Genomic DNA, 27,041 nt, shown 5'->3' on the forward strand with positions numbered 1-27,041 from the left:
AAAAGAGAAAGAAAAAAAAAGGATTTCCTCCAGGCTTTTTGCAAAAAAAAGAGGGAGTGCTTTTCCAAATGTTGCTATTCATAGAGATGAATTTTTCTCTCGGGGGTTTTAGGTGTCCATACAGTTGCCACTGTTGTGACAGTGTGGTTTTGAGATGAGTAAGTCTTAAGCCAGAACCAAGCTAAAAAAAAAAAAAAAAAAGAGACAAAAGAAAATGCAGATTTCCATCACACACTTCCAGACTCGTGGGAATTACTTTTCTCTGTCCTCTGGCCATTGTAACTAGTTTCTCTTAGTGTCTTTGCTTTTTATTCCAGCTGCACAGTTCCCCAATTTGACCTTATTCAAGTTAAAGGTGGGAGATAAAGAAAAAATGAAGAAACTCACTGTTTACTCTTTTTTGTTTTTTTAATTTCACACTTTCTTCTCCAGTGTCCTTGTACTTATTTATTTTTAGAGCCTCCAGGTAGTTATTATATTTTAAGTGTTTTTAGTTGTAATTACTGAGAAACTGTATTGACCTTACTCAAGCATGACTGGCACGAGATGTCCCATACATTTATTTTCAGGTGACACACTATTGCTGCATTTCTAGGTACTTGATCATGAAGCTGGTCCTGTTCATATATTGATGGACTTGATTGCTAATAATTTGTTCATCAATTTTACATTTATGTTCATGAGGGACCTTAATCTCAAATTTTGAAGGGAGTTTTAATTGGATATTATTACCCTCAAAGATTTTCTTAGTTGTATCTTTTACCACATTGTAGATGTCACCTTATGTTATATATGCTTGCCCTGAAAATCCCAGAATTCCTTGTATATTTCTTTTCATTCCTTCTTAAGTGGCTAATTCTTTTAAGAACTCATCTTCTTATAGAAATTCCTTGTCAACTGCAGACAATAGCAATCAAGGCAAACAACTAATATTTTGTTTTCTCTCTTTTCACTTAGGAAATTCCAACTGTTTTAAGATCTCTGCCAGAAACTGTAGCCCACTGCACAGCACACACTCTTTGGGAGTCAGGAACACTCGGGAAAGATGGCTTTCAAGTACTTATTTTCAGACCTTAGTCTGCATAAGAATCAACTGAGTAACCCACTGGAAATGGAGATTCATGGACTATCCAGGTTCAGAGAGGCCCTGTGGTAGGCTCAGGAATCTGGGTTTTCCATATACAGGGTGTCCCCCAAAATGTATATACACTTTTACAAGCTGACAGCTCAATTTTGAAAATGAAGTGCATATTTTCTTTATTTAAATCTTCACCTGAGGATATTTTTTCCATTGATTTTTATTTTTTTAAAATATATTTTTATTGATTTCAAAGAGGAAGGAAGAGGGGGCGGGGAGAGAGAGAGAAACATCCATGATGAGAGAGAATCATGGATCGGCTGCCTCCTGCAACTCCCCTACTGGGGATCGAGCCCACAACCCAGGCATGTGCCCTTGACCGGAATCGAACCTGGGACCTTTGAGTTCGAAGGCTGATGCTCTATCCACTGAGTCAAACCAGCGAGGGCTCCCTTGATTTTTAGAGAGAGTGGAAGAGAGAGAGAAAGACAGAAAGAGATATCAATGTGCTTGAAACACATCGATTGGTTGCCTCTTGCACACGACTTGAGGCCAGGGAGGAGCCTACAACCCAACCAAGGTATGTGCCCCTGACCCGAATGGAACTAGGGACCCTTCTGTTCCCAGGTGGATGCTCTATCCACTGAGCCAAACCAGCAAGGACTGAGATGTATTTTAATAAACACGGCCTTTATAATTATTCAGTGTGTGTATATACATTTTTGGGGACACCCTATATACACCAGATCTCGCTGTAGGCCGGCAATAAGCAGGTCATATTAACATGACAAATCGTATTTGAGCCTGAGTCTCCACTTTGTCATTGGGGAATCACGAAATTCCCTTCTGCAAGTTGAAGAGGAATTTAAATCACGCACTTAATGTGAATCACCAAACCACAGGTGGGTGGAGCATTCAGGTGAAGTCCCTTAGATCTCTGATTTTCCAGGATGTTCACAGGCTAAAGTTCGGGGGAGGACTGGCTGGTTGGTTGCAGAGCCCACCAGATGAGGGTAGGTTTCTCAGTAGTTCCTATGGCTAGAGATGAGAAGCCACATTCCTGATATGGGCTCCCATTCTCTGCCACTAGCCCCGGTCCTAGAATTGGCCCAGTTTCTTGGCCAAAGTCCAGAGCCCATCGCATCTGAACTCTGCCGAACCCCACTTCCCATATCGAGAAAAAAGCCTGTCCGCTTCGGTGGCCTCTGCCTCTTACTGGACCCAGTGATTCCTCGCCTTTTCCTGCTTCCATGACCTCTACTTCCTAAAATCTTAGAATTTTTTTTTTTTTTTAAAAATATTTTTATTGATTTCAGAGAGGAAGGGAGAGGGAGAAAGAGATAGAAACATCAATGATGAGAGAGAATCATTGATTGGCTGCCTCCTGCACACCCCCAACTGGGGATCAAGCCCGCAACTCGGGTACGTGTCCTTGGCGGGAATCTAACCCGGGACCCTTCAATCCACAGGCTGATGCTGTATCCACTGATCCAAACCGGCCAGGGCGATAATTTTGTTTTCTTTAAAAAAAATCCTCACCCGAGGATATGTTTTTACAACTGATTTCAGAAAGAGGAAGGAGGGAGGGGGAAGGACGAGGGAGGGAGGGAAAGATCACCCATTGCTCCCCGACAAGCCCTGACTGGGAATAATCTGCAATCTTGGCGAATGGGGACCCACTGAGTTACCCGACCAAAGCCCCTGGAATTACTTACAACGCACATACCTACCATGTCCCTCCTAGAGCGCGGTGTCTTTCATCAGGTCTTCCCTTCCCTTGGCTGGAGAACGCATCGTCCCCTGTAGGGACCACCACGCCGGCTCTAAGCCGCGGTCCAAAGCGTCACAATAGGTGCGGCCGTTGCTAAAGGGCGGGCGCAGCCGTGGTGCCGGGTGCGTATGGGCGGGGTTGGTGGGCTACTGAGCATGCGCAAGGCCCCTGGCTGGCTGCGGAGGCGTGGCCTTCGGGCACGTCTTCCAAGATGGCCGCCCCCACTCCGACTTCACGAGGGGAGCGGCCATCTTGCCCGCGGAGTGCCGGCGGGAAAAAATCCCGCGCTTTGGAAGGAAGCCACCCTTTTCATCAAACCGCCACTGCTGAACAAGAGAGGAGGCCTGACACTGTGTATGTGTGACCGGAAGCGGAAGGATGTTGGGAATTCTTTGAAACCTGCTGGGTCGCGCTGAGGAGTCTGTCGTTGCTCGGAAACCGGTGAGGCCCCTGACAAACTGCTCGGGCACGTTGGTGGCGTCGGTACTCGCTGAAGGCAGCCTGGGGGCGTTTGGCGGTTGGTGAGTTACCGGAGGGGCCGCTTGGCCGTGAGTGGCCATGTCAAGGGAGTGGGTCATTTTGAGGGTGGGTGTGCGGCGGGAGCCTGAGGCGGCCACGGGTCACTCCTCGGGAACTTCCGCTGCGTCTTGTGGCCATTGGGGCGGTGACCCCTTCGGTGTGATGCGCCGGGAGGTTCAGTCATTTGAGTCTACAGGTTCCGATCATGGAAACAGACTTTTGGGAGCCGTAGTTCTCACAGTTGACAGAATGTAGTCTGTCCTAGCCAGTCTTCTCCTCAAGGCCCATTTTCTTTTTTTTCCCTTCTTTTTTTAAAAAAATATATTCTGTTGATTTTTTGCAGAGAGGAGGGGAGAGGGATAGAGAGAAACATCAATGAGCTGCCTTCTGCACACCCCCTACTGGGGATGTGCCCGCAACCAAGGTACATGCCCTTGACCGGAATCGAACCTGGGACCCTTCAATCCGCAGGCCGACGCTCTATCCACTGAGCCAAACTGGTCAGGGCTCTTTTTTTTTTTTTTTTATAATGTATTTTTATTGATGTCAGAGAGGAAGGGCGGGGGAGAGAGAGAGAGAATCATCGCGGCCGTCTCCTGCAGGCCCCACAGGGAGGATGGAGCCCACAACCCAGGCATGTGCTTTTTTTTTTTTTTAATATATTTTTTATTGATTAAGATATTACATATGTGTCCTTGTCCCCACGTTACCCTCTACCCCCCACTCCCCCCACCCCCGCTCATGCCCCCACACCCCCCCCCCCCCCCCCCCCCCCCCCCCCCCCGTTGTCCATGTCCATTGGTTAGGCCTATATGCTTGCATATAAGTCCTTTGGTTGATCTTTCCCCCTTACCCCCACCCTCCCCTACCTTCCCTCCAAGTCCCGACAGTCCAATCAATGCCTCTCCGTCTCTGGATCAGTCCTTGTTCATCAGCTTATGTTGTTCATTATATTCCACAAATGAGTGAGATCCTGTGGTATTTATCCGCTCTCAAGTTCCATCCATGCTGTGGCAAATGGTAAGAGTTCCTTTTTCTTCTTCCTCTTCTTAAAGAATACCTTTCAGCATTTCATATAATGCTGGTTTGGTGGTGATGAACTCCTTTAGCTTTTTCTTATCCGTGAAGCTCTTTATCTGACCTTCTATTCTGAATGATAGCTTTGCTGGATAAAGTAATCTTGGTTGCAGGTTCTTGCTATTCATCACTTTGAATATTTCTTGCCAGTCTCTTCTGGCCTGCATGGTTTCTGTTGAGAAATCAGCTGACAGTCGTATGGGTACTCCCTTGTAGGTAACTGACTGTCTTTCTCTTGCTGCTTTTAAGATTCTCTCTTTATCTTTTGCTCTTGGCATTTTAATTATGATGTGTCTTGGTGTGGTCCTCCTTGGATTCCTTTTGTTTGGGGTTCTCTGCGCTTCCTGGACTTGTAAGTCCATTTCTTTCACCAGGTAGGGGAAGTTTTCTGTCATTATTTCTTCAAAAAGGTTTTCAATATCTTGCCCTCTCTCTCCTTCTGGTACCCCTATAATTCTGATGTTGGTACGCTTGAAGTTGTCCCAGAGGTTCCTTACACTATCTTCATATTTTTGGAATCTCTTTTCTTTTTTCTTTTTCGGTTGGGTATTTTTTGTTTCTTTGTATTTCAAATCTTTGACTTGATTCTTGGGATCCTCTTTTCTGCTGCTGGATCTCTGTAAATTATTCTTTATTTCAGTCAGTGTATGCTTAATTTCTAGTTGGTCCTTTTTCATGTCCTCCATGGTCTCCCTATACTTATTGAGGGATTCATTAAATTTATCGGCGGTTTCCATAAAATTCTTGAAAAACCTTATAACCGTGGCCTTAAACTCTATATCCAATCGTTTGCTTTCCTCCATTTCTGCCATTTGTGACCTGTTTCTTTGTCTCCGCATTTTGGCAGCTTCCCTGTGTTGATAGAGTGGCCCTGTGCGCCAGGTGTCCTGTAGGGCCCAGTAGCTCAGCCTCCCCAGTTACCTGGGGTGGACACTCTTGGTGCACTCTTGGTGCCTTGGTTGTTGTAGAATCACTGGGAGGAATTGACCTCCAGGCCAATTGGCTGTGAGAATCAGCTGTGTCTAAAGTGGGAGAACTTCTGTGCTGAAGACACCCTTCTGGGGCAAGACTTGCTTCAGTGGGGCTTTGGTGCTCACTGAGTCTGCTCCCTGAGTGCGTCCCTTATGGATCTGAGGAGTTGCAGTCTGGATGGACCCCCTCTGACCACTGGGTACAGTGGCTCCTGGATCTAAGGAGGTGCTAATTCAGCCTCTGCCTGAGGCCACACAGCAGGAGCCATGAAGAGGCTCAGCTGTGAAGCAATGCAAGCCGCTGCGGGGCCTTGGGCCTTCTCTTGGAAGTTCCAGGTCTGCCTGGTTCGGCTGCAGTTAGGTACATTCACATGCAAAAGCCTCTGCCGCAGCCTGGGTGGGGCGGGGTCTCAGGGAGTCAGAGGGCGGAGAAAGCGGCCATGGCCGATTCTCCGCCCGAAGTCGCGCGTCTCAGTGTCCCAGTAACGGCTGCAAGCACCTCTGAGGGAAAGCTGCCCTCAAGTTCGCTCGCTGCCGGACAGACCAGCTTCTCCCCGTATGAGACCTGGGTCCCCAGAGACTTCCCGGAACCGGAGTTCAGAGCTGTCGGGAGTTTGTGATTCAAAAAGACAGCCGCGTCCTCAGGCGCCACCCCCTTTCCTCGCGCGCGCGCGCCGCCGTACCTCTGCACTTCACCTCTGCAGCGCCTCTGGCTCTCAGCGTGCTTTTCTTTCCTTCTAGTTGTGGAATTTACACTCAGCCAGCCTTCCTGTTGTTCTGGATGATGTTTGCTCAGTCCTTTGCGGTAATTTTCAATTGTTGTGTGAGGCGATAATTTCCCGGTGTTTACCTATGCCGCCATCTTAGTTGCTCCCTCCAGGCATGTGCTCTTGACTGGAATCGAACCCCGGGACCTTTCAGTCCACAGGCTGAGACTCTATCCCCCGAGCCAAACAGGCTAGGGTTCTTGTCTTACTCTTTCTATGAAAAATGAAGAGACTTTGAAGTTGCAATTTTGTGGGTTTTTTTTTTTGTTTTTTTTTTTTTTTTTGAAATAGATACGCTATATTCAATCATTACTTCATAATATTATTCTTCCTGGCAAAGCTTTTGAAAGGTTCTGCATGGCAGTGAGTTTGAGATTATATCACCTGACAAGTACCTGGTGGGCAACTATTTTATGTGGCTACTGTAGGGACAAAGACCTATATTGTAAGATGCCGGGGTCCAACCCCAGCAGGTCCAGGGGTCCCCAAAGGTGTAGACGGAGTCAGCGAAGAAGGAGGGACACGGAGACAGTGTTCAGTTGATCAGCAGCCTAGCCAGGATCTCTAGCCAGGATCTCTAGCCAGGATCTCCAGCCAAGTTCTGGTCTGGATCTCCAGCGAAGTTCTGGTTAGGATCTCCTGCCAGGTTCTGTGTCCATGTTCTCTTGCTAGGTTCTCCAGCCAGGTTCTCCAGGTTCTCCAGCCAGGTTCTGTGGTTTTTATAAGATATTTGGACTTCACGGTTCCTGGCTCAGAGCTCCCCAAAGCTTTGGCATTTAAGTGTGAAGAGGGATAAAGTGTTAGGTTACTGAGGTGACCTTTGTGCCCCACACTAGGATGGAGGCTGTTGCCAGGAGAACCAACCTGGTGATTGGAAGGCTGGACCGTCCCCACTCCCACCTCCACCTCTACCTCTGGGGAGAGGGGATGAGATTGAGGTTGAATTCCTCACTAGTGTTCAGGGAATTAGTCAATCATGGCTACTGAAGCCTCCATAAAAAAACAAGTGGAAGGAAAGGGAGGGAAACATCGATCCATTGCTTCCCTACAAGCCCTGACTGGGAATCAAATTTGTAATCTTGGCGTCCTGGGACCAACTTCCCCAGAAAACTTCCACGGTGCCCAGCCGCTGTGGCTCAGTAGTTGAGCATGGACCTATGAACCAGGAGGTCACCGTTGGATTCCAGTTCAGGGCACCTGCCTGGTGGGTTACGGGCTGGATCCCCAGTAGGGGGCGTGCAGGAGGCAGCCGATCAACGATTCTCATCACTGATGTTTCTCTCTCTCGCTTCCTCTCTGAAATCAATTATATATATTATATATATTATATATATATTATATCAATTACATTATATATTATATATAATCAATTATATTATATATATATATTTATGAGAAAGCTGCCCTGAACGGTTTGGCTCAGTGGATAGAGCATCGGCCTGCGGACTCAAGGGCCCCAGGTTTGATTCTGGTCAAGGGCATGTACCTTGGTTGCGGGTACATCCCCAGTAGGGAGTGTGCAGGAGGCAGCTGATCAATGTTTCTCTCTCATCGATGTTTCTAACTCTCTATCCCTCTCCCTTCCTCTCAGAGAAAAATCAATAAAATATATATTAAAAAAAAGAAAAAAAAGAGAAAGCTTCCATGTTGGGAAACCAGATCACTTCCACTTCCATGTGGCGTGAGTGCTGGGCCTCAAGCTCCAGGTGACCAGAACCCCTGTGTTCAAGAACTCCACCTCTGTATCTCTTCTGGCTTTTGATTGGTGTTTTTTAATACTAAGCTTTGTAAGCAATCAATTTAGTGAGTAAATGGGGTTACTTGAGTTCTGTGAGCTGTTCTAGCAAATAAATGGAACCCAAGGAGGGGTTTGTTGGAACCTCCTTCTATCCAGTTGGTCAGAAGGACAGTTAAAGGACCTTAGCACCTTAGCAGCATATGGGACTGAGCCCTTTACCTGTGGAATCTGATTTTGTATCTGGGTAGATAGTGTTAGAATTGAGTTGAATTCTCAGATACCTTGATGATGGTGGCAAGAAATTGCTGTTGGTATGGGGAAGCCTCCACACGCATGTTGGAATTGAGTCTGGGGACCCTCTTTTCAGAAGTGATTAGATAATCTGCAATAATTTGTGTTATGAAAGTTGGGGTTTCTGCCTGTTTTCCTTATGGTTTTTGTATGTTTCACCTGAGTATTTTCTTTTTCTGGTTATTACACAGGCAGTGAGAAACAAGCCAGTTGCCCCAAAATATACTACCTAAAGACTACAATCGTTAAAATTTGTGTATGTTTCTTATTTTAGACTTTTTACGCTTTTAAAAAGTTGTTAATTGAATAATATCGTATCACTTGAGGTTATCATCTATACATGACCCATCTTACTAACTCTGTTGAAAATACTTTCTTAAAAAAATACTTCTAGTATTCTCTCCATTTTACTGTGGATGGACATTGGAATTGTTCCTCATTTTTGTCTATTATGGTAAAAACTGTGCTACTGTGAACATTCTTGTGTACATATCCTGGTTTACAAATGTCTCTGAGTTTTTCTAGGATATTTACTTAACAATCATGTTGCTAGGTCATAACCATCAACCTTACTAACCAATGCCATGTTTTTCCTACACAAGTTGTTCTAATTAGCATCCCTCTTAGCAGTATGTAGAAGCTGCCTTTGTTTGCAATCCTTGCCAACCCTAAGTATTGTCAGGTATTTTGCTTTTGGTCCATCTAATGGGACTTTAATTAGTATCTTACTGTAGTTTTAATTTACATTTCCCTGCTTATCAATAGGACTGAGCCCCTTTAATATGTTTTCTGGACATTGGATTTCTTTTTTATGACATGCCTCTTTAAATCTTTTGCCCAATTTTTATTGAACTCTCTGCCCATTTAAAAATTGATTTATTAGCTCTTTATATGGATACAATGAATGTGAGAAAGCTTTTGCATGAAAGAAGGACCTCATTTTACAGCAGCAAACTCACATAGGAGAGAAACCCCATGGATGCAGTGAATGCAGAAAATTTTTCTCACAGAAATCACAACTCATCGCAGACCAGAGGATTCATTCAGGAGAGAAAGGTATGAGTGCAGATTTTATTTTAAATCACAGAACTCACACAGGTGAGAAACCCCATGGATGTCGGAAATGTGGAAGAACTTTGTTAAGTTTAGTCTCACTTTCCATCTGGAAACACATACAAGAGAAAAGCCCCATAAATACAGTCAGTGTTAGAAAGCATATATCCGCAGGTCACAGCTTATTGAGCATCAGAGAACTCACTGGAGAAAAACCCTATGCATGTAAAGAGTGTCCGAAAGCTTTCAACTGGAAGTCAGAACTCACTTTACATTGGAGAGTTCACACTGGAGAGAAGCTTTACTAATATGGCAATGTCAGAAAGCCTTCAGCAGCGATCGAACTAGAGAACACACAGGGAGAGAAACACTACAGATGCAGTGATTGTGAGGAAGTTTTCACACAGACGGCACAACTCATTGTACATTGGAGAACTCGTACAGGAGAGAAACCCCATGAATGCAGTGAATGTCAAAAATATTTCAGCTATAAGTCAACACTCTTCATACAGCAGAGAGCCAGTACAGGAAGAAACAACAACACTCTATGTATGTAGTGAATGAGGGGAAGCTTTCATCTGTAAGCCGGATCTAAAAAGACATCAAGGAACTCACGAGGAGACAGACCCTATGAAGTCAGTGAATGTGGGAAATTCTTTAATGTCAAGTCACACCTCAGAAGACATATTAATAAAGAAAAATGTCATGCAGCCAAAAATGTCATATAGGAGAGAAATCACATGGATATATAGAAGAAGAAAGCACTCAAGAAGGTTATTACAACATGAGATTATGGACATATAGGAAACTATTATTACACACACAGTAAATAAAGAAACGTTTCACTCAGATGTTTACTTTCCCAGAGAATTAAAATGAGAGAAATCAGTGATGCAGTAAATACATATAAAATCTACAGCTATAACTTGCAGCTTATTGTTCATCAGGAAGTACATACATGAGAGGAACTGTAAATTCAATAAAACTATGAAAGTTCTCACAGAAGTCAGCACAATTATGCAAGAGAAAGACAATACTATGAAAGTAGCCATTTTGTGAAAACTTCCTTCTAGAAGTATACATTATTTTATTTTATTAATATGTTTTATTGATTTCAGAGAGGAAAGGAGAAGGAGAAAGAGATAGAAACATCAATAAGGAGAGAGAATCATTCATTGGCTGCCTCCTGCATGTCTCACACGGGATGAAGCCCGCAATCCTAACACATGTCCTGACCAGGAATCAAACCATGACCTCCTGGTTCATAGGTCAATGCTCAACCATTGAGCCATGCCGGCCGGGCCAGAAGTGTACATTATTTTATATCAGAGTAAAGCACAGGAAAGAAGCTATACACAAGACAGATATGTTGCAATATTTTCGTTGTGGAATCAGATTTCAGATGCATCAGAATTTATGCCGAAACCGGTTTGGCTCAGTGGATAGAGCGTCGGCCTGCGGACTGAGGGGTCCCGGGTTCGATTCCGGTCAAGGGCATGTACCTGGGTTGTGGGCACATCCCCAGTGGGGGATGTGCAGGAGTCGGCTGGTCGATGTTTCTCTCTCATCGATGTTTCTTTTTTTTTTTTGGATTTTTTTTTTTTTTTTTTATTGCTTAAAGTATTACGAAGGGTATTACATATGTGTCCATTTTATCCCCCCGCCCTAGACAGTCCCCTAGCCTCCCCTATCCCCCAATGTCTTATGTCCACTGGTTATGCTTCTATGCATGCATACAAGTCCTTTAGTTGATCTCTTACCCCCCTACCTCCTGCCCCGCAACCCTCCCCGGCCTTCCTGCTGCAGTTTGACAATCTGTTTGAGGCAGCTCTGCCTCTGTATCTATTATTGTTCAAAAGTTTATAATGGTCTCTATTATCCATGAATGAGTGAGATCATGTGGTATTTTTCCTTCATTGACTGGCTTATTTCACTTAGCATAATGCTCTCTAGTTCCATCCATGCTGTTGCAAATGGTAAGAGTTCCTTCCTTTTTACAGCAGCATAGTATTCCATCGTGTAGATGTACCACAGTTTTCTAATCCATTCATCTACTGATGGGCACTTAGGCTGTTTCCAGATCTTAGCTATGGTGAATTGTGCTGCTAGGAACATAGGGGTGCATATATCCTTTCTGATTGGTGTTTCTGGTTTCTTGGGATATATTCCTAGAAGTGGGATCACAGGGTCAAATGGGAGTTCCATTTTCAGTTTTTTAAGGAAACTCCATACTGTCTTCCATAGTGGCTGCACCAGTCTGCATTCCCACCAGCAGTGCACAAGTGTTCCTTTTTCTCCACATCCTCTCCAGCACTTGTCGTTTGTTGATTTGTTGATGATAGCCAGTCTGACAGGTGTGAGATGGTACCTCATTGTTGTTTTGATTTGCATCTCTCGGATGATTAGTGACTTTGAGCATGTTTTCATATGTCTGTTGGCTTTCTGAATGTCCTCTTTTGAAAGGTGTCTATTTAGGTCCTTTGCCCATTTTTTGATTGGATTGTTTATCTTCCTTTTGTTAAGTTGTATGAGTTCCCTATAAATTTTGGAGATTAGGCCCTTATCAGATATGACATTGGCAAATATGTTTTCCCACACAGTGGGTTTTCTCGTTGTTTTGTTCATGGTTTCTTTTGCCGTGCAGAAGCTTTTTATTTTGATGTAGTCCCATTTGTTCATTTTCTCTTTCGTTTCAAGTGCCCTAGGAGCTGTATCAGTGAAGAAATTGCTTCGGCATATGTCTGAGATTTTGTTGTCATCGATGTTTCTGACTCTCTATCTCTCTCCCTTCCTCTCTGTAAAAAAATCAATAAAATATATTTAAAAAAAAAAGAATTTATACTAAATTATATACGAGTAATAAATGTGAGAAAAATTTTATTAAAAGTCACAAGCGGGTGATATTAGAAAATTTACACTTAAAAATAACTCTGATTTCCATGAGTGCTTGAAAGCTTTCTCTGATTATGAAAAAAAGTCTACAAATGGCCCTAACCAGTTTGGCTCAGTGGATAGAGCGTCAGCCTGCAGACTCAAGGGTCCCAGGTTCTATTCTGGTCAAGGGCATTTACCTTGGTTGCGGACACATCCCCAGTAGGGAGTGTGCAGGAGGCAGCTGATCGATGTTTCTCTCTCATCGATGTTTCTAACTCTCTATCCCTCTCCCTTCCTCTCTGTAAAAAATCGAAATATATTTTAAAAAGTCTACAAATGATATATATAAGAATGCAAACCTATGAATGTAATAAATGTGGGAGTGACCACCCCGTGAATGTAACTTTATTGTATATAAGATAATATTTAGGAAAAATTAAGCCAGGTAAATGAATTAGGGAAATCATTTCCTCTAGGAATAATAAGTCATGTTCTTCTGTGAGTCCCAAGTTGATAAAAATATTTCAGCCCTAGCTGGTTTGGCTCAGTGGATAGAGCGTCGGCCTGTGGACTGAAGGGTCCCAGGTTCTGATCAAGAGCACATACCTTGGTTGCAGGCTCTCAGCCCTGGTCAGGGGCTTGCAGGAGGCAATCAATTGGTATGACTCTCTCACATCAGTGTTTCTCTCTGTCTTTCCATCTCCCTTCCACTCTCTCTAAAAATCAGTGGAAAAATATCCTTGGGTGAGGACTTAAAAAATGTATTTCAAAGGGCTTTTAGCCCTAACTGGTTTGGCTCAGTGGATAGAGCGTCAGCCTGAAGACTGAAGGGTCCCAGGTTCGATTCCAGTCAAGGGCATGTACATTGGTTGTGGGCACATCCCCAGTAGGGGGCGTGCAGGAGGCAGCTGATTGATGTTTCTGTCTCATCGATGTTTCTAACTATCCCTCTCCCTTCCTCTCTGGAAAATATCAATAAAATATATATTTTTTGAAAAAGGGGCTTTTAGTATGAAGGAAAGAGGTCTGTTCACGGTGGGGCAGGAGACTCAGCGTGTGAGTAAATGGAATGATCAGAACAAAAGACGAAGTTACCAATAATTTTATCAGTGGCTAGCTGTTTTTTTTTTTTCCTGTGAATATCATAAAACTTGCATTTTTGTAGCTTTTTGACTTTTGTATGTAAGCACGGTATTTATAGGCATGCAATGGATACATGTATTATAATTATTTGGAAATGAGTTTAAAATTACAGAAAAGTTGCAAAAATAGCACCAAGAATGCTTCATTCAGAGTCCCCGATTTTTAACATTTTACTACATTTGCTTTCTTATATTCTCTCTCCATCTATACATCCATATTATTTTGTTTTTCTGAATCATTTGAGTGTAAGTTTCAGACAGGATGCCTCTGCAGTGTGTGTTTACTAAGAACAGAGACATTCCCCACCATAATCACAGTATAGCTGTTAAAATCAGGAACTTTGGCCCTAACCGGTTTGGCTCAGTCGATAGAGCGTTGGCCTGCGGACTGAAAGGTCCCAGGTTCGATTCTGGTCAAGGGCATGTACCTTGGTTGCGGGCACATCCCCAGTAGGGGGTGTGCAGGAGGCAGCTGATCGATGTTTCTCTCTCATCGATGTTTCTAACTCTCTATCCCTCTCTCTTCCTCTCTGTAAAAAATCAATAAGATATATTAAAAAAAACCAGGAACTTTGATTCAATACTATTGTCTAATTTAGAGGTTTTATTCAAAGCTTGTCAATTCTCTAATACAGTGTTTCTCAACCTTCCTAATGCCTCGTCCCTTTAATACAGTTCCTCATGTTGTGGTGACCCCCAACCATAAAATTATCTTCGTTGCTACTTCATAACTGTAATTTTGCTACTGTTATGAATTGTAATGTAAATATCTGATGTGCAGGATGTATTTAGGCGACCCCTGTGAAAGGGTCATTCGACCCCCAAAGGAGTCGCGAGCCACGGGTTGAGAACTGCTGCTCTAATATCTTTTATAATAAGAAAAACCCACCCTGGATTCAAAATGATACATTGTGTATAATTGTCATATTTCTTTAGATTCCTTTAATGTGGAACAGTTCCTATCTTTGTCCTTTATGACTTTGCCATTTGCAGAGCAAAGTTTACTTATTTTATAGAATATTCTTCAATTTCAGTTTCATGTCTCCTAATGATTGATTATGCATTTTTGGCAGGAATGCTACATGCATGATACTGTGTCCTCATGCATTGCATCAGGAGGCATAGGATTTGGTTAGTCTTTTTTTTTTTCATGTATTTTTATGGATTTCAGAGAGGAAGGGAGAGGGAGATAGAGATAGAAACATCAATGATGAGAGAGAATCATTGATTGGCTGCCTCCTGCATGCCCCCTAATGGGGATCGAGCCCGCAACCCAGGCACATGCCCTTGACTGGAATCAAGCCTGGAACCCTTCAGTCTGAAGGCCGATGCTCTATCCACTGAGCCAAACTAGCTAGGGCTGGTTTGTCTTATTACTGACAATATGAATTGTGGTCAGTTGTTGGGCCTGCCTGGTTTCTCCACTCTAAAGCTACTGTTTCCCCCTTAGAAATTATTAAATTGCAGAGATAATTTGAGGCTGTGTAAATGCCATGCTCCTCATCAGACCTTTGTTAGTTTTACCAACCACTGATTATTCTTACCTGGTTCATTATTATCATGATGACTACAAAATAGTGATCTTCTTAACTATTCTATATATATTTAATATTTGGTATTCTGTAAGGCAGGGCTTTTCTCTTTCCGCCATTTATTTGCTTTATTTTTTTTAATGTCACTATGGATTCAAGAGTTATTTTATTCACTGCTTTATCATCTTTGCTGTCATTGTTTTAAGCTCGTATTTCCTCATATTTGGCCAATACAAGTCCTGTCAAATTGCATACAATTATTCAACAAAGAAATTTATGTGATTTTTTTTTTTTAGTATATATACTTTCCACAAAAAATTTCATACTTTCTGATTGATGTTTTGAGATTCTTAGGCTATATACCCAGAAGTGGGATTACTGGGTCAAAAGTTCAATTTTTAACTTTTTGAGGAAATTTCTTACTGTTTTCTACAGTGGCTGCACCAGTCTGCATTCCCACCAGCAGTGCACAAGGGTTCCCTTTTCTCCACATCCTCACCAGCACTTGTTATTTGTTGATTTATTGATAGTAGCTATTCTGACAGGTGTGAGGTGATACCTCATTGTAGTTTTAATTTACATTTCTCGGATGATTAGTGATGTTGAGCATCCTAATATATATAAAGAGCTAGGTGCTGTCACGACCGAATAGGCGACCAGTCACCATGAAGTGCTTGGAGCACCTCTCTGTCCACCCCCCCCCCCCCCCCCCCCCCCCCCCGGTCCCCCGAGCCGCTCACCATGAGAGGGGGCTGGTGGCAGGGCGAGACTGGGGACTGTTGAGCGGTGGTGGTGGGCTGCTTCTGGGGTGGCCGTGAGCTTAGCGGAGCAGTAACCTGGGCGGCAGCAAGTTTTGCGAAGCAAGCAGTCACAGGGTGCGGGGAGCCTCCCGGAGCAGTGGCGGGGAGTTAAATGGAGCGTTCAGCGGTGAGCTTCACGGGGCGGCAGCAAGCTTTGCGGAGCAGTCGTGGGGTTCGGGGAGCAGTTGAGGGGCCGCAAGCATCATGGAGCGTGCCTGGGCAGGGAGCTTCACATAGTGTCACAGGGTGGCAGAGGCCATGCAACGGAGGCCAGGTTAGGCCTAGGGACCCTAACCACGCACGATTTCGGTGCGCTGGGCTGCTAGTATTTTCATGTCTATTGGCCATCAGTACGTCCTCTTTGGAGAAGTGTCTATTTAGATCCTTTGCCCATTTTTTAATTGGATTGTATGTTTTTTGGTGTTGAGTTTTATACGTTCTTTATATTTTTTTGGATATTAACCCCTTATCAGATGTACCATTGGTGAACCTAATCCACATTTTAAAAATACTTCCCAAGCAATCTTGCTGGAGTATTAGTTGTAGATTAACATGTGGGAAACAGGTACCGAGATGATGTTTGGAGCAGAGTGAGGCCTGAGATGGGAATGTGAGGAAAAAATGCCATTGGCCAATCCTCAGTGTCTCCAAATTAGGAAACATTTACACTTTACTTGGATTTTCTTTATCTAGTAGCAGTGGTAATTCTTAGGGTGGGATGAAATAACAGGAGAGATCTCCAGACTCTTCCTGTATGTTCTCAGCTGAAGGGGACTTCCTGGATTAAAAAAGTACAAAGCTTCTATTCCAGTGGTTCTCAACCTTCCTAATACAGTTCCTCTTGTTGTGGTGACTCCCAATTTCATTGTTACAAATTGAACATAATTAAAGCACAGTGATTAATCACAAAAACAATATATAATGATATATGTGTTTTCCGATGGTCTTAGGCAGCCACTGTGAAAGGGTCGTTCGACCCCCAAAGGGGTCACGACCCACAGGTTGAGAACCGCTGTTCAGAGGCGCATAGAAATCACTCTGGGTGGCTCCCAGGGAAATTAATGAAGCATTCCTAGAGCTTCTCTCCCAGTGAGGTCATGAAGCTGAGGCTGAGGCAAGACTTCCATTTCCTTGCTTTGAGTTTTAGCCACAAGGGGGAGCCCGGTTTCTGGTAAGTTTGTTTTCATTAGCCCTGGACATACTGAAGCCAGTCAGCCAGGATTGTTTGCTAAGGCTGCCTTTGCCCGGTCTGCTCCCTGTCCTAGTAAGTGCAAATGTAGAGAATTGCAGTGTTGATATGAATGGGTTGCCCGCTTCAAGCAGCCTGAATCCAGAAGCTATGAAGCTCTCCTGCTATTAAGGAAAAAGGAGCTAAATTTGATGGAACTATTTTGTTTTTTAAATGTGGACTAGAACAAACCCAAGGGGAAAAATGGATAAAAGATAAACATGAAGATCAGTACATTTTTGTAAAAGAAACAACCATGTACCACCAGCAAGTCAAGACATCAGTACTCCACAAGCCATCAGCCACAACCTGCTTTTCCTAATCACTTTTCCTCCTTCCGTCCACTTGTAACCACGATCTTGACTATTGTGGTGACCAATTCATCACTTTTCCTTTATAATGTTACTAGATAGTGACATATCCCTAACCTGTATAGTGTAACTTTTAAAAAATATAAATGGAATTATGCTGTCTATACGCTGTTGTGTCTTATTTTCTCAAGATGATATCTAAGATTCATTTGTATAGATGTAGGGTTTTATAAATTTAAAAATGTATATTTTTATTGATTTCAGGGAGGAAGGGAGAGGGAGAGAGAAATAGAAACATCAGTGATGAGAGAATCATCAATTGGCTGCCACCTGCATGCCCCCTACTGGGAATGGAGCCCTCAACCTGGGCATGTGCCCTTGTGCCAGTAGTGGCAGCAGCAGAGATGTGATGGGGGCGTCGCCTTCCCCTGATCACCAGGTTGCCTCCCACCCCTGAGGGCTCCTGGACTGTGAGAAGGGGCAGGCTGAGCTGAGGGACACCCCCCTCCAGTGCATGAATTTTATACACCGGGCCTCTAGTATATATATACTTTTTTTTTGCCAATAAGTTAGGAAAACATTTTATACAATAAAGGGCAATTTGTGAGTGATTATTTGAAGAAAGCAAGAAAAGAGACCGAGTACCATTATGGATTGATTTTATTTCAAAACACAGTCATCAGTCAACAGCCAGAGTACTTTACTTGAAATAGAAAGTCAAAATCTGAGGTGGTCATAAAAATTTAAACAGAATGAGGATTTGTAAAAATTGTGGGCATGGGGATAAGAGTTCACTGGACATGGCTAAATTCATGACATGAGTGCAGAGATAATTTTAATTGGACATCAAAGATTCTCACTTGACACCTGCATGATACTGTTTATTGTTTCATTAATTCAATAACTACATATTAAGTATCTGTCACATATCAGATACTATTTTACACATTGGTTATCATGATTCATTAGAGAACAGTACAGACCAGATCCCTGTCCTCAGAGAGCTTATACTGTCATTATGTAAAGGAGGCCATACCATTGCTGTAAATAGTTATACTGTTTCATGCCAATACATTTGATAGTTTGTATGAAATGCTAAATTTTTTGAAAGTCACAGTTGATTAAAACTGACAGGAATAGAAACATCTGGAGATTCTAACCACTACTCAAGTAATAGAGCCTGTTATTAAACCGTTCTCATAAAAAAAACCCCAAACTCAAATGGCTTCACTGGTAAATTTCTCTAAACATTTATAAAGATATAACACCAGAAAAAAGAATCAGGGAATCACTTCCCAGCTCTTTCCAGGAGGCCAGTATAAGTTGGTGTAAAACCTGACACAGGCATTAGAGGAAAGCAAAAGAACAGACCAATCTTCACATAAACATGAATGCAGAATTGCAAACCAGTCAAGTAAGATTTATTAGAAATATATAAAATACATCATGAGCAAGTCTGGCTTATTCTAGGAATACAAGGCTACTTTAACATTCAGAAATGAATATAATCGCTGAGCCAGTATAGCTCAGTGGTTGAGCGTCAACTTAGGAGCCAGGAGGTTATGGTTTGATTCCCAGTCAGACCACATGCCTGGGGTGCGGGCTCAATTCCCAGTCAATGATTCTCTCTAATCATTGATCTTTCTACCTCTCTCTCTCTCTCTCTTCCTCTCTGAAATCAAGAAGAATATAATAAAGAATATAATTTATGATGTAAATGAAAGGAAAATATAATATGATCATCTTAACATATTCAGAAATGCATTTGATACAATGCAGTAGCGATTCATGATTTAAAAAGGAAGAAACTCTTACAAGCTGGGTATAGAAAAAGAATTCTGTAGTCTGATAAGAAATGCTTACAAAACAGCCATAGGAAACATCTTACTAGACGGTGAACTACCAAAGTTGTCCCCTTTATATACTCTCTCATCTAAGCTTTATAGATGCCCCATCACTCTTTCTCTTCTCTACCCTTGTACTCTTTACCAACTCCACTAACCCCAGGGTATATGCTGTGGTGCCAAAGCCAAAAATGACAGAAATAATACCCATAAGTCCATTTCTTCCAACCATTCTGAGGGCACCAAAGTAATTGTCATGATGAGTGGCTCATTGTGACCCAAGGTAATATGAAGCTGGAACGGGGATCAGGGTAGGAACAGGCAGAGCTTGAAAATGTCCTCCTGCCTCCTCACATTGCCTGTAACTCAGCTGCTGCATGAGGTGAAGCAGATTTGGTTGTTGTATCACTGGCTGGGGCTGAGTCCTCGGTCATGGCCCTCTCCAGGCTGGCAGGCAGAGAGTGGATCAGTATCTTTCGGAAGTCTTGGCCAATGAAGACATAGAGCATTGGGTTGAGGCAGCTGTTGAAGAAGGCCAGGGGTCTCACTAGGTTAAGCAGGATGGCAAGGACTTTGTACTTATTCCCGAGTGATATCTCTCTGAGCCAAACTGTGTGCAGAAGGGCAACCAGTTGAAAGGGGAACCAACAAACAAAGAAGGAAACCACAACAGCAGTGAGAACCCGTAAGGGACGGCTGGAATTAATCATGCCTTTTTTAGAGAGCTTGACAGCAATGAGCCCGTAGCAGATAGCGATGATGGACATTGGCATAGTGAAGCCAATGACAAACCGGATGACCCCTCTAGATGTCAGCACGGTGATGATCACCTTCAGCAACTTTTCAGGGGTGTCAGCCCACGGCGCAAAGTTGAAAGTACAGTACACATTCCCACTGTTATCACTTACTGTAGTCAAGAAGATGAAATTTTGCAAGGTAAAGACTAGTGCAAGAATCCAGGGTACAATGATCAGTTTTGTAGCCAGAGTTACAGTGCGGTGGTTCTGGGCCCAGACTGGGTGCAGGACACAAATACAGCGATCCAGAGCAATGAAAGCAATGAGGAAGACACTTCCAAACAAGTTAATGTCCACTACAATGTAAATTAACTTGCATAGGAACCAGCCAAAAGGCCATTGTTCTTTCATGATACTTGACACCATGAGGAATGGTAGAGTGGCCAGGAAAGAGAAATCAGCTAAGGCCAAGTTCAGGTAACACAAGGTGGTGACTGTGCGTGCCATCCGGAATCCAGCCACCCAGATCACAAGCCCATTGCCCAGGATGCCGAGAACAAAGGCGATCCCTTGAATCACCAGTGAGACAATCTGCACAATAGTGTAGCCAGTAGACTCATGGAGCATCTCATCAGATCTATTCAGAGAGATGGAGAAGTTGGCTTCCATCTTGCCCGCACCTGAAACATTTCAACAATGGGGATTTATCAGCTGTGAAAATATCAGGCCAATATCAACTTTCACTATAGCTTCCTCTCCAAATAAGATACGCACTCTACTGAACCTTGTAGCTAGTCACTATAAATTTGACAGACTCTTGGCTGTTCCTTTGGGAAAGGATAGTTCTCCATATTCCCACAATTATTAACATACATTCCACCTATTAGGTTAATTACTTAATCAAGAGTGTTACAAGGCTTCTGTCCCTCAGCAGAATCCTGAGCTGAGGGTGTATAAAGAACAGCGAATCAATGGGAGGCATCTTGGGCACAGTGAGGGAGCACTAGACTCAGCATGAGTGTGGTCACAACTCTTCCACCCATGACTCAATGAATAGATGCTGGCAGGCTCTGCAACCTCTTCCAGCCCCAGGTTCTCACAGACTCCCAGCTTCTGTTCCTCTTCCTGTGAGAAACCTTGACCTACTATGGTGTTCCTCTCACCACAACTCCCCTCACATGGCTCTTGAGGATTGCATTGGTGAATATGTTGTTAATTTTAGAGTGTGGTTTGAGTTTATAGTCGAAGAGGATGTTGGATAGTTACTGGTGATATGTAGTAATATGTTACATCCTGTGGCTTCTGTGCTAGAAGAGGTCAGAGAAGGGGGCCCTGCTCTACATTCAACCCTCTGTGTTGTTTTTATTTTTATATTTTATTGATTTTTCCACAGAGAGGGGGGGAGAGAGGGATAGAGAGTTAGAAACATCGATGAGAGAGAAACATCGATCAGCTGCCTCCTGCACGCCCCCTACTGGGGATGTGCCCGCAACCACTGAGCCAAACCAGTTATTGCTCAACCCTCTGTTTTTTATTGTTTGTTTGATATGCAGCTCTTCTCCATTTGGGATGCAAAGAATTTTCACCCACTGTATAGCTTCATTGTCTTGTGACATAAAGAATATGAGATTAATAGATTTGGTTAATATTTGTGGGGGTTTTATTAGAGACCAGGTATTATATTTAGTGGTGATCTAGTTACCTATGTAGGGATCTAGTTTGACCTTCATCAACTCTATAATGTCCATTGTTTCCAGTTTTCATAAGAACAAATTGGCCCTAACCGATTTGACTCAGTGGATAGAGCATCAGCCTGCAGACTCAATGGTCCCAGGTTCGGTTCTGATCAAGGGCATATACCTTGGTTGCAGGCACATCACCAGTGGGGGGTGTGCAGGAGGCAGCTGATCGATATTTCTCTCTCATCGATGTTTCAGTTCTCTATCCCTCTCCCTTCCTCTCTGTAAAAAATCAATAAAAAATATACATTAAAAAAAAGAATAAATTGATATTCTGAGCAGTTAGATGTGTAGAAGTCACTTAGCAGGTAAGAGGTAGAGGAAGGACTTGGAATCCAGCCTGATTTGTCTTCAAGTCCTTCCTTCACCACACTGCTGTGACAGACATTGCTGGATTCTTTTCCAACATCTGTTCCCCGATTTTTCTTTGCTAACCAAACCCAATTTTGAAAACTTTTCAGGGAAGATGTCTCTCAATTTTGGGGGTGCCTATGTACATTTAATACTTGTAATAATATTGCATGCCATCCATTTTGAGCCCTCTTCACCAAGGGGAAACCGTGGCCCAAGGGTTTCAGCAGTTTGTTCACTATCTTGAGCCCAGCCAGTCAGTATACAACAATCTTTGAAAAACAGATTGAACCAATTCCAGAGCCACGGCCTTTTCCTCTGTAAATACTGCCTTTTAAGGATCTTCCCAAGATTACCTGGAGATGACCATAACCTAGCATGACAATTTGCCTCAATCCTCCGTGTTCATTCTTCTTTCCTTCTTTTGTCTTCACTCATCACTTTTACCGAATCTTCTGTGGGATATTGCTTAATGTAGTGCAGGGTTTCTCAACCTTGGCAACACTAACAATTGGGACCGGCTAATTCTTTGTTGTGGGGGGACTGTCTTGTACATTGTAGGATGTTTAGCAGCATCCCTGGCCTCTAGATATTACTACATATTATCAAATAGATGCCATTAGCAGCATCCTTCTGTTTGACAACCAAAAGTCTCTGCAGACACTGAAATGTCCCCTGGGGGAAAGTCACCCCAGTTGAGAGTCAGTGTTACAGTGTAGTGCTGGGCTCAGGACTTAAGTCAATCTGTATTCTAATCTCCTCTCTGACATCTTCTTTGAAGGTCTGTTTCCTCCTTTACAGAATGATGTGATTTTGTGGTTAGTGTGGTTTGTAGGTGAAGATTAGATGAGAATAGACATGGAAATATTTTAGGCTGAACCGACTGCCTTCAACATACGGGAACTCTTGGTGCTCACCAGTCTCTGTCCTGTGTCCTGAGATTCAGTCTTGGTTTATACATTGTGGAAGCTCAAATTTAGGTCAAGACAATGCTCATAATAACCGTAATGACTACTTATGACATTTTCACGAGCCAAGAGCTCCTCTTCTAACTCTCACCACAACTCTCATGGCTTTTGAGGATTACATGCATGAATATGCTTAAAGCACTAAGAATATTTTGCGACTTTGTAAATATGGAATCATAGTGGCTATAATTAGTATAACCATTGTACAGATGAGGAAGTGAAGGCTTAAACTGGTCACATTAATTGTTTGAAACCTCCATTTAGAAAGAAGCAGAGCCCGCATTTGAGCTCAGGCACATGGCTTCCACCAGAAATGTGCTCTTAACTTTCTCCCACCTCATATTCCTTAAGCAGGGTCAGTTTCTTTCTACCCACCCACTCAGCACCTCACAGTTCAGTCAGGAGCTAGAATGTGCTCAATAATGTCTAAAACATTCGTTTAAAATATGCTGATACAACAGGGAAGGATGATTGTGCAATGGCAGGTGAAGAAAGGTCATTGAGGCAAAGCTGTGAAATTATGAGCCCACTCAATAAGGGTGGAGGAGAGCCTGTGATCCACAGATGGTGCACGGATGGATTATGATGGCTGCTATTTGGTGACTCATAAAAGGTGTCCTTCACAGTACAGTTTATCAACTCCTGTGAAGCCATCCTTGCTTTTGATAAATATCATCCATCCATGGTCCTGGCAGAGGAAGTGACCTGCCCAGTGTCTAACTTATTAAGGGTAACTGGATTTATGACCACAGATTTCAGAAGTTTCCTATTAGTTTATCTGTTTCTTCATCATGTTCCCATTTTCATGCTTTGAAATAATTGTTTCAGTTCTGCTTCCTCCTAAAACTTCTTAACGTTTTCTCAATTCCCGCTCTCACCTGATGCCCTTGCCTCATATGTTAATGAGACTATGCTAGTATTTATTTATGAACATTTTAGCCTTCTCTCAAGCAAACACTGTAATCTACCTGCATCTGTTTTAGTGAATAGAGTTCTTATTCATTCCAGTTCATACAGTGAGTAAATCAAGAATTCTTGTTCATTCCCTCTTCAAGGTTGCTCTGGATGCCTCTCTCTGTCTCACCTTTCCAAGAATTACCCTCCAGCAGTATCACTATTCTTTTCTGCCAAAACATCCCCGAGATTTTCTTTCTACTAAATCATTCTATGCCACACATGATCATATATCCCCTTCCTTCACAAAGCACCCGCCCTTGGCCCATGTTCCTTCCGGCTTCAGCCCTGTGCTCTCAAGAAAATTCTTTCAGTGAATTTTGTCACCTCAGCTTTTCTCCTAAACTTCTGAAAACTGACTTAGGTCCTGAGCACTCCATAGACCAGTGATGGTGAACCTATGACACGTGTGTCAGAGGTGACACGCGAACTCATTTTTTTGGTTGATTTTTCTTTGGTAAATGGCATTTAAATATATAAACTAAATCTCAAAAATATAAGTCTTTGTTTTACTATGGTTGCAAATATCAAAAAATTTCTATATGTGACACGGCACCAGAGTTAACTTAGGGTTTTTCAAAATGCTGACACGCCGAGCTCAAAAGGTTCGCCATCACTGCCATAGACTGTGCTCCCTGTAAGAAGGCCTATGGCCTCCATGTCACCGCTCCAGTGGTCTCTTCTCAGTTCTTATCCTCTCTGTGATGTAGGATGCCATAAATCCTTTCCTCCTTCTTAAACCACATTTCCATATGCCTTTAGAATAACCAGTGGTTCTCAATCTTCCTAATGCTTTGACCCTTTAATACAATTCCTCACGTTGTGGTGACCCCCAACCATAAAATTATTTTCGTTGCTACTTCATAACTGTAATTTTGCTACTGTTATGAATCCTAATGTAAATATCTGATATGCAGTATGTATTTTCAGGGGTCGCGGCCCACAGATTGAGAACCACTGCTTTAGATGATAAAATGTACATACAACAAACTCTTGGTTGTCTTTATAGACCACCTCATCTCAGACCAATTTACTAGCTTTATTTTTTAACATTTTTTATTGATTTCAAAGAGGAAGGGAGAGGGGAGAGAAAAATAAAACCATCAATGATGAGAGAAAATCATTGATCGACTGCCTCCTGCACGCCCCCTACTGGGGATCGAGCCCACAACCCAGGCATGTGCTGTTGAATGGAATCGAACCTGGGACCCTTCAGACTGCAGGCTAATGCTCTATCCACTGAGCCAAACCTGGCAGGGCCAATTTATTAGCTTTTTCTCCTTCCAAACCTCACATTGCGTAGATCAAACTCTTAATTCTTCCATCCTCCCAAATCTGTCCCTCTCAATATTCTGTGTTTATTTGGAACTTAAGCACTCAGTTGTTAAATCTCTACCAGTAAATCTGACACATCCTTGAATCCCCTTTCCATGACCGTCCCATCCAAGTCAATCAATTCTGTCTACTAAGTAACTGGAACAGTTTTTATCACCATTAACTTTTGTCCATAGACCTTGTCTGGTTGCAGATTTGCACAAACCTTCCAAATACCTTGTTCTTGCTTCTGATGCTGCGCCCCCACACCCAATCCATTCTCTCTCTACATAAAAGCCAAATGATATTTTATAAACACAAATCATACCATGACATTATTCTGCTCAACACCCTGCAATGGCTTCCAAACTCCTAACTCACGCTTATCAAGTTCTCCTGGATCTGGGCTGTGTATTCCTCACATACCTACTATCCTCTCACAGAGTGTTATGGATCCACACTGAATTCCTTTGATTTCTTGAACATGACACGCTTATTGCCATATCAGGACTTTTGCATCCTCTCTTCTTTCTTCCTACTTTGCCCTTCTATTCAAGCTTTTTGCATCTGGCTCTTTCTGAATATTGCTATCTCAGCTTAGATATTATATTCTCAGAGAGGTCCTGCCTGATGCGCAGTGCAAAGCAGCTATTCCAGGAACATCCTATATCATCAGGACTGTCCTTGTTTATTTGTCCATTCATTTGTTTTTTATTCAAAATACCCTGCACATTAGTACATATGCTACAGAAGACTACATATTTCATTCAATGCTATATCCCTATATTTATGTTGTCCAATAGAACCAGAGTTGTGAGCCTCATCTGTGACTTTAAATTTTGTTAAGATAAACAAAATAAATTTTAATAGTATATATTTTTTTTCTTTAAATATATTTTATTGATTTTTTACAGAGAGGAAGGGAGAGGGATAGAGAGTCAGAAACATCGATGAGAGAGAAACATCGATCAGCTGCCTCCTGCACATCCCCCAATGGGTAAGTGCCCGCAACCCAGTTACATGTCCTTGACTGGAATCGAACCCGGGACCCTTCAGTCCGCAGGCCGATGCTCTATCCACTGAGTCAAACCGGTTTCGGCAATAGTATATATTTTTAACTCAACACATAGAGACTATCATTTCAGCATAACCAATCTGAGAATTTTCAATGAGACATTTTCTCTTCCTTTTTTATATTAAGTTTTTGAATATATGAAATTCATTTTTTATTACACTCATCTCAGGTCAGACTAGCAAGAACTCAATAGTCATATGTGGCAAGTGGATTCTTATTGGACAGTCCAGCTCTAGAGCTCAGAGGTATCTGCCACATAATAGATACTCTCATAACAATTTTTAAATTCTCAGGCTTGGAACTTACCACGAGCTGCGACCAGTTCCTGTGGCCAGTTCCTGTCTTCCTGTGGAGTAACTCAGACAGGAGGGCTTCAGCAGATGCTTTATTGAAGGACAAGGAGGAAGGACAATGGGGCTCAATCAGTCATATGACAGGAACTCAGAGCTTCTTGCAATTTTCATAAAACATTCTGGATATGTTGTCAGCTTATTCTTAAATATCAAGGGTCAAGGATGTTTTGTGTTCAGGCCATTTCTCTTTCAGAGATTCAAGGAAATGAAAGAAATAATTACTGATGTGAGAGGAATTGGAGGCAAGCAATAAAACACAGTTATTGGTTTCAAAAAACCTTATTTCTTCACTCAAACAGCACTATAGACACCATAGGTGTGGGTTTGTTCTGTACTGAAACATTCTCCAATTCTCTGTGGACCTGACCTGGGTGTTCTACAATCTAATTCAGTCTGACACTGTCTGGAATTAGGGCCAGATCCTACAAGGTAAAGGGCTCAGTGCTATAAGGCTACCCCACTTCAGGTGCCACTTGGGAGTCCCAGGTTGCCAATTGTGCTTAAGATTGTAAATCAGAGGTCCCCACAGTCCCCTCCTCAGGTACAATTATTTG

At 42.7% G+C, this 27,041-nt stretch overlaps 1 protein-coding gene across 1 annotated transcript; it reads right to left on the bottom strand.

The window, feature by feature from the left end:
• Positions 1 to 19,215: 19,215 nt before the first annotated feature.
• On the bottom strand, positions 19,216 to 27,002 carry LOC118649254 (N-formyl peptide receptor 2-like). Its single transcript, XM_036296146.1, has 2 exons — positions 26,441 to 27,002; positions 19,216 to 20,413 (listed from the first exon to the last, which is right to left on the bottom strand). Exon 2 carries the CDS (start codon positions 20,400 to 20,402, stop codon positions 19,347 to 19,349), a length of 1,056 nt encoding a protein of 351 aa, XP_036152039.1. The 5' UTR covers positions 20,403 to 20,413; positions 26,441 to 27,002; the 3' UTR covers positions 19,216 to 19,346.
• Between the last annotated feature and the right edge of the window lie 39 nt (positions 27,003 to 27,041).

The sequence above is a fragment of the Myotis myotis genome, unplaced genomic scaffold (genome assembly GCF_014108235.1).
Source record: "Myotis myotis isolate mMyoMyo1 unplaced genomic scaffold, mMyoMyo1.p scaffold_m19_p_28, whole genome shotgun sequence".
In the NCBI taxonomy this organism is placed as follows: domain Eukaryota; kingdom Metazoa; phylum Chordata; class Mammalia; order Chiroptera; family Vespertilionidae; genus Myotis; species Myotis myotis.